This window comes from Eimeria acervulina, genomic scaffold, assembly GCF_000499425.1.
Source record: "Eimeria acervulina Houghton genomic scaffold, Eah_scaff214, whole genome shotgun sequence".
NCBI classification, from domain to species: domain Eukaryota; phylum Apicomplexa; class Conoidasida; order Eucoccidiorida; family Eimeriidae; genus Eimeria; species Eimeria acervulina.
This window is the reverse complement of record NW_013550029.1, coordinates 31,341-39,609: the sequence shown is the minus strand read 5'-3', so window position 1 is coordinate 39,609 and position 8,269 is coordinate 31,341. Positions and strand designations below refer to the sequence as shown.

Sequence of the window (8,269 nt, the reverse complement as noted above, 5' to 3'; positions counted from 1 at the left end):
GCTCTTTTAATATTGTACAATATTAAAAGACATCTCCTCCACGAAAGCACGAATACAAACATAATATAATATATTAAAACCTCAACAACCCTCACTGATTGTTTCTTCACTGTGGTGTACATACAGCTGCTGTTTACAGCTGCATTTTCTTCGTTTTCTTTGTGCAGCTGTTGCTGCAGCGATCACGGCCACACTCTGCTTTTTCTTTGCATGCATGCGTGGCTGCGAGTGCAGCACAATCAGGAGCACGATAAGGTGCAGCTTCAGGAGGAGCAGCAGCAGCATCTGCTGCTACTGCTGCTGCTATTGATATTGCATGCACTGTATCTATGATTGGGCAGCATAAAGATCTCGAAATTCAACAGCTATTTCTCTAGAATCAATTCTTCGTGCTCTCTTTGGTTCAAGCAATCTGCATAATAGCTCACGCCACCGTGCAGGTATATGTGCCTTTTGTAATTCTTCCTGAAGAATCGCAGCTGCTTCCTGAATATTAAGAATAGCTTCTGCTTGAGCGCTGATATTTACAGCATTATCTGCAAATTCTTCTAGGCCGAAAGGGAGATCGCCATCCATAAACAACTCATATATAGCTACACCTAAGCTCCACAGGTCGCTCTTTTGATGAGGCATAGCAGGGCATTTATTAGATAATGCACGATGAATATCAAGCATTAAACGAGGCTCACCATACACCGGAGTAATATCAGTTATTTGACCGTTCAGAGGCATCCCTACAAGAGTGCTAGACCCAAAATCTCCTACTAAGAAGCTGCCGTCTTCTCTTAGAAAACAGTTTTCTAGTTTCAAGTCATTGTGACATACACCTGCTGAATGCAGGTGTAGAACCTGCAACAGCAGACGTGTTGCTATATATTCTTTTGCTTCTATCGGTACAGGATGACTATCAAGAAGTAGATTTGCGACATCTCCTTGCATGCGCTGCATAACCTGAACTCTTTTAAATACAAACACCTCACCAGACACCACAACATCAGGAAGCCCTTCAATCTCTGCTGTAAATAAAGGTATAGCTATCCCTTTCTCTGCTGCTGCTGCTGCTGCTGCTAAACCACCGCATGCATGCAGCATCAGCTTCTCCTCCATCTGCATAGCAGCACTTCCAAATGCTGTAAGCCTCTCAATCTCAGACTGTACAGAGTAAGGTGTATACAATATTCGCATTGCTAGCTTTTCTTTTGTTGTCTTGTCTGTAATCTCTAGTACAGCATTTGCTGCCCCATCGCCAAGAAAGGATGTTATTCTGAAGGCTCTTGACGCTGTAAGACTTGCTTCTTCTGCTTCAAAAGGAGATATATGAGTTAAAGAAATATCAAGCCCTACAAACTCATCTGTAGATCCTCGAGAGACAGCAGCAGCCAGTGCACGTAGACCTTGACGTGTTGTGCTGCGAGAAGGTGAAGAAGAAGAAGCCGCTGCTGCTCCTGCTGCTCCTGTTGATCCTCCTGCTGCTGCTGCAGCAGAAGATGATAGCTTAAGCGCTAAGAATTCCTTGCCTCGGCGCAGGGCTGCTGGCAGTGCTGCATCAGCAGCATCAACCCCGGGTAATCGCCACTCATTATAGGCATCGCTTACTGCTTCTGCTGCTGCTGCTGCTTCTGCTGCTGCTTCTGCTGCTGCTGCTGCTTCTGCTTCCGCTGCTGCTTCTGCTGCTGCTGCTACTTCCGTTGCTGCTGCTACTTCTGTTGCTGACTCTCCTCCTGATTCTGATGAAGAATCAACAGAAGCAGCCTCATGCATCTGCTCAAAGGAACGCCATACTGCTTCTGAACCTAAGAAAGGAGAAGCTGCTGCTGTTGCTGCTGCTGCTGCTGCTGTTGTTGCTGTTGCATCTGTATGAGGACTAAGCCCGTCCGTTTGCTGCAGACTTCTGTTGCGTTGATTAACACCCAGCATCAATCCATAGAGAATAACTCTACCAGCAAACTTTACTAGCATTCCTACACCATTAGGGGGCTTCTGTTTAGAGCCCTCAAGTGTATAGACAGCAGCAGCATCTGCTGACTGAGAAGGAGGGTCTCCGCCCCCTCCTCTTAAGCGCGAGTGCCATAGTTGTGATAAATACACCATTATAATGCAGATAATCAATATACTTCAATAGCCAGATTATCTGTACAGCTCGCACTTGTACAGAAAACAATTCATAGATTACATGTAATCCGCTGACCCTTCAAAGCGGCGCCGTGATAAGACATGTTCTCACTGTTACTACAGTGAAAACCGTAAAAAAGAAGAATATCTCAGCTCCGCTATTCTTTGATAATTATATATATGCAGAATATATAATTATAACAACTAATATGTCTTCCTTAGTCTTGCAAAGAAAGAAGGCTTCAGACAGAGAACAGCACCCGCACCTGCGGTTGCTGTTATTCTCTGATCGCCAACACTTCGGCGTCTGTTAGAAATCAAATTCTTTAAATAAAAAGAAATTGAAAAGAGATATTCAACAATATCTCGAAAAAAAAACAACAATCCAAGAGATGCATCCACCTACGTTTAACCTGCCTCTGGGCTTCCTTCCCTGTAGGTAATGCAAATCAAATAGAGCGAATGCTGCAGAGAAATCGAAGAAATGACGATTTTTTCATCGCCAAATGAGTAAAGACGTTGAAATATAAACGGTTTAGATGCATTATTGAGAACGGAAACTTTAAATGTCTGACGAGCTTTCTCTCTGCTTTGATGCACCGCCCGAGGCGTATAGACCAATACATGAAGTAAAGGGCCTTCAAAATACACAATAAAAGAAAGTAAAATACAGAAATAGAGTTTTTCTCTAATTTTATTCGTGAAATATCTGCGAATTCAACAACCCGACCCCCACTCTGTATCCAACAGACATGCGTGGTTGGGGGCCGCTGCTGCAAATGCATATATATACAAACAAGCAGCTTCTACACCGCCCCGAGACAAACAAATTATTCAAGAATAATGCATGAAAATAATGTAAAAAATATATTTTTCTTTGCAGATAATGTTTTAATATTCAGTGAGGTATTTAAATCCAAAAAAATATATATTCATATTCTCTTGTTTTCACAAAAATTGTACGACGACAAAAGCTGTGCTCTGAGTCCTACGTGGAGAAATTAGCAGCCATTTTTCGCGTTTAAAAGTGTAATATTAATTAAATAAACAAAATAATGTTTTTTATTCTTTATTTACTCTTTTTTCCTACTTAATCGCAACTTTTACACAGCCAATCGCTTCTAAACCAACGGTGAACACACTCGACCCCTGCGGTGTGGCTGCATTCTTGCAGAAATGTGGGTGTTGTTGTCGTTGTTTAGTTAAAAATCAAGATATAAAATTAAATCTTCTTAAATATATTTAAATTAACATTTTATTTCTTTTAAATAGAGCACACAAGAAGCTGAATTTCCTTTAGAATGCTGTTTAGAGCGCCTTACGCCCGTATACGCTGCGCCCCCACAGTCTCTGCAGCATGCATGAGATATATATAATGATTTCTAGGGCATTAAATACAGTAAAAAGAATTAAATTTAATTAATTTTAAATTAATTTTAATATTTATACAATATTTACTTCTCGAAGACAATAAATAACGGCGCTCTTCTCCTTTTCTCTCATACACATGCCGTCCTCCCTTGGGCCCTCATCATAGTATAAGCATAAGAATTGTTTGAGAGTATTTGTATTAATTAAATATTTTTAATTATATCATAATATGTTTATAGACGTTTATTTATAGTAAATAATAATTATTTTTAAGTGCTTCTCCTCCTAATGGTAGGGCGTGCAGCTTCTTTCTCTTTTAATTAATTAAACATATTTAACTAAATATATTTGTATGCGATATCCCTAAACAATATACTTAAACCAATTAATACAATCAACTTATTGAGTAAATTAAAATTAATTAATTCATTTAATTCAATACGCTGCAGACAGCCGACAGCATAAAAGGCGCCTAATAAAGTTGAGAGACGTAGCAAAAAGATTAAATATATAAATTGCATGCAAATAAACGGTGTATCAGCGATAAAATAATAAAAATATTTTTTTTTTAAAGATTGAAAAAAAAGAAAAGTATGTTTGAAAATGAAAGACAGCAAACTGCATAACTGCAGCATCTTAATAAAACCTTGTAAACAAACAAACAAACAAACAAACAAACAAACAAACAAACAAACAAACAAACAAAGACAGAAACAAATAGAGATACGAAGAGAGCAACCGAGAGAGACAGGGAGAGACAGACAGACAGACAGATCTATCTATCTGTCTCTCTTTATATATAAATATATATACATATATATATATATATGTATATATATATATAGACAGAGAGAGAGATAGAAAGAGATATATATATATTATATAATATATATATGTATATATATATATATATATATATATCTGTCTCTGAAACAAACAAAAAACAAACCAACTAAATAATATATATTTTAGACATGTAAGGCAGCGGAGGAGAGTTTGCTGCGGCCGTTGATATCTTTACAAACTTTTAAATATGTATCACAAAGACCTTCTCTTCCTAATTTATAAACAAAAGATTCGTCATGCGTTATCAACAAAAGCTGAAAAGAATGACTGCCCTGTCGAGACTTCACCAGACGCGCCAAGGCTGCAGCTAAACTCTGCACAAAGAACAAACAAAGTAATCAAACTATTCTTTATTAATAAATAAATAAATAAATAAATAAATAAATAAATATAAGTAGAGATATAAATATTAATGTATATATATATATGTTTATTAGAAGAGTGGGTTTAAGTCGATGGCTGCAGCATCATCCTTTTACTGCATTATATTAATAATATAATAATATATTAAAATGATAACATAATAATATAATAATATAATCATAATATAATAATATATAGTTATTTAATAATAATGTAATGATATAATAATATAGCGTAATGAGATAATTATACAATAATATAACAACATAACAACAATACGATTTAATTAAGTAACAACCTAATTAATTAATTAATTAATTAAATACCTAAATAACAAACAAACTAACTAAACAAACAAACAAACTAAATAAACAAATAAATAAACAAACAAACTAAACAAACAAACAAACAAACAAACTAAATAAATAAACAAAGAAACTAACTAACTAACTAGCTAAACAAACAAACAAACTAAATAAATAAACAAAGAAACTAACTAACTAACTAGCTAAACAAACAAACAAAATAACCAACTAAATAAATAAATAAACAAACTAACTAACTAACAAAACAAACAAACAAACTAAATAAACAAACAAAAACAAATAAACAAACAGACTTCGCAGTTGTATGTGTCGAGGTTTGTAGTGGGTTCATCCAAAGCCAAAATTTGACTCGAGGCAGAAAAAATTTCGGCCAAGGCGAGACGAATAGCGAGGGAAGCAAGCACCTTCTGTCCTGTAAACAAATATATATTTAAATATAAATAAATATAAATATAAATATATATATATATATTTAAGTAGAAATTAAAAAATATATAAATCTATATATGTATATATGTATATATATACAGATGTGTATATATACATTATATATATGTATATATATATATATATATATATATATAAAGAGAGAGAGACAGAAAAGGATAAATAGAGGCAGTGATAAAGATAGACAGAAAAACAAAGAGCGAAACAAAGAGATAAACAGAGAGAGAGAAAGAAAAAGAGTTAAATAAAGATGGATAGAAAGAGAGAGAAGAAAATAATTAAACAAACAAACAAATAATCAAACAAACCTGCAGAGCATCGTCCCCTCATATCTAATTCTTTTCCTGTCGCTGTCTTCATCACTACGCGATAATTATAAGACCTTTCGCCAGCTGAGACCGCTAATTGCGAAGCACATTCTTCGTTTTCTGCTACAGATGAACGAACTAAGAAGACAGACAAAAAAACAAATTAAAATAATAATTTATACAGCTCAAACTGATAAAATAAACGCACTCTATATAATGCAAACTGTTGTTTTATATTATCTTACGATCAGCTTATACTCACACACAACAAACAATTAAAATAGACAGACAAAAACAAACAATCAAATAAATAAATAAATAAATAAATAAAATGAATAAATAAACAAAATAAAGCAGACAAACAAAACAAACAAACAGACAAACAAACAAACAAACAAACAAAATGAATAAACAAACAAACAAACAAACAAACAAATAAATAAACAAATAAACAAATAAATAAACAAATAAATAATAAATAAATAAAAGATTTACTTGCAATAGCATCGATGTCAGTGCCTGAGTAAAGAGTCTGCCAAAATTCGCGAAGTGCGCTGTTTATCGCCTCCATCTGCAACAAACATATTTATTTATTTATTTATTTATTTATTTAATTAATTAATTAATTAATCTATTTGCTTACTTATTTAATTTATTTATTTATTTATTTAATCTATTTTATATTAGTTTAGTTTATTTTATTATTATTTTATTTCACTTGAACAAAACAGCGTTGTTTAATTTTATCGGTTATTTTATTTTAGTATAACAAAGATAATTAAATATATATATTTTAATATATATATATATATATATAGATGTATATATATGTTTATATATATATATACAGATGTTTTAAACATTTATATTAATTTAATATATCTTCGTGCATTACGCGATGTAAGCAGCGGCAGAAGAAATGCAGCAAAATATATTTTTTTGATTAAACAGACATACATTAATATCAGCAACACTCAACAAACCAGACGCAGCTAGCTGCAGCTAGCTACAGCTAGCTGCAACTATACATAGCTAGCCTCAGCTATACATAGCTAGCCGCAGCTATAAACAGCTAGCCACATCTAGCCATAGGTATAAACAGCTAGCTGCAGCTAGCTGCAGCTAGCTGCAGCTATCAACAGCAATAAAACAGCTAACTGCAGCTATCAACAGCAATAAAACAGCTAGCTGCAGCTATCAACAGCAATAAAACAGCTAGCTGCAGCTATCAACAGCAATACAACAGCTAGCTGTAGCTAGCTGTAGCTAGCTGCAGCTAGCTTCATAGTCTTACTTTGGCTGCATGATAATTCATCAGCGCTCTGTCGAGGGCTTTGTGATATTTTTCGATGTCCTCCACCGCCAAACGCTCAGCCTCGCAGTCTACCAGCGCTGCAGCACATTAAAAATATAATTTATTTAATAATTAATTAAATACATTATATTTATTTATTTAAAACATATTTTATTTATTTATGTAAAATAATTAAAGACAACACCACCACCAACTGATGCATGCAAATTATGTGTTTAAAATTTTGTTGATTTGTTTGTTTATCGATTTATTTATTTATTTGCTTTTTGGCTTCTTTGTTTGCCTTCTGCTTGTTTGTTTGCCTGCTTGTTTGTTTATTTGTAGCAATACAAAAAGAAAGACTAGAAAAAATTCAGCAGCAGCAGCAGAAGCAGCAGCAGCGGAAGCAGCAGCAGAAGCAACAGCAGCAGCAGCAGCAGCAGCAGAAGCAACAGCAGCAGCAGTCGAACCTTGCACATATCTTTCATCGATTTGTCTGTACGTTGGGGTGTTGATTTCCTGCTGCAGCTGCTGCTTCCTTTCTTCTTTTGCTGCTGCTGCACCTCTCAGCTCTGCTAAACGCTGTCCCCGCTCAGCAGCAGCCCTCCTCAGGGTCTCTACAACATACTCCACTGCTGCTGCTGTTAAGCCCTGCTGCTGCTGCTGCTGCTGCTGCTGTATTGCTGCTGCAGCAAGGCTGCTTTGCTGCCCCAGGGAGGCCAGCCCCTGCTGCATCAGCTGCTGCAGGGCTTCTTGCAGAGCACGTACTGTTTGCTGCTGCTTCTCTAGCTGCTGCTGCTGCCGCTTCATCTCTATGCTGTCTCGCACCTGCTGCAGCAGCTGCTGCCCCTTTTCAAATGCAGCATTCAGATGCTCTTGCTGCTGCTGTTCCTGCTGCAGTGCGGCAGTCACCTGCTGCTGCTGCTGCCGCAGCTGCTGCTGCCTCGCTCCACTCGCAGATGCAGCAGCAGCAGCAACAGCTAAATCTGCTTCCTTCACTCGCTGCTGCTGCTCTTCCATTGATGCGGCGATCCTGATGCACATGAAGAAGCAGAAGCAGCAGCAGCAGCAGCAGCAGCAGCAGCAGCGGCACTAGCTAGCTGTATGCGGCTCTCTGAAGCTTCTGCAAACGTGCTGCTGTTGTTGTTGTTGTTGCTGCTGCTGCTGCTGCTATGTACAACTTACGCCTCCAGGTCTGCAGC

At 36.3% G+C, this 8,269-nt stretch overlaps 2 protein-coding genes across 2 annotated transcripts in view; both read right to left on the bottom strand.

Annotated features, from left to right (window-relative positions):
- Positions 1 to 327: 327 nt before the first annotated feature.
- Positions 328 to 2,091, bottom strand: EAH_00025920 (Rhoptry kinase family protein ROP38, putative; the record flags this gene model as incomplete). Its single annotated transcript, XM_013396579.1, has 1 exon — positions 328 to 2,091. One exon carries the CDS (start codon positions 2,089 to 2,091, stop codon positions 328 to 330), a length of 1,764 nt encoding a protein of 587 aa, XP_013252033.1.
- Positions 2,092 to 4,451: 2,360 nt separating this feature from the next.
- EAH_00025910 (DNA repair protein RAD50, putative) overlaps positions 4,452 to 8,269 on the bottom strand; it is a gene marked incomplete at both ends in the record, with an annotated part of 10,784 nt that continues 6,966 nt past the window's right edge. Inside the window, 6 exons of the mRNA XM_013396578.1 lie at positions 4,452 to 4,643; positions 5,312 to 5,430; positions 5,774 to 5,911; positions 6,269 to 6,305; positions 7,068 to 7,156; positions 7,538 to 8,100. Coding sequence (XP_013252032.1) covers positions 4,452 to 4,643; positions 5,312 to 5,430; positions 5,774 to 5,911; positions 6,269 to 6,305; positions 7,068 to 7,156; positions 7,538 to 8,100 — 1,138 coding nt within the window. The remainder of the gene's footprint in view (positions 4,644 to 5,311; positions 5,431 to 5,773; positions 5,912 to 6,268; positions 6,306 to 7,067; positions 7,157 to 7,537; positions 8,101 to 8,269) is intronic.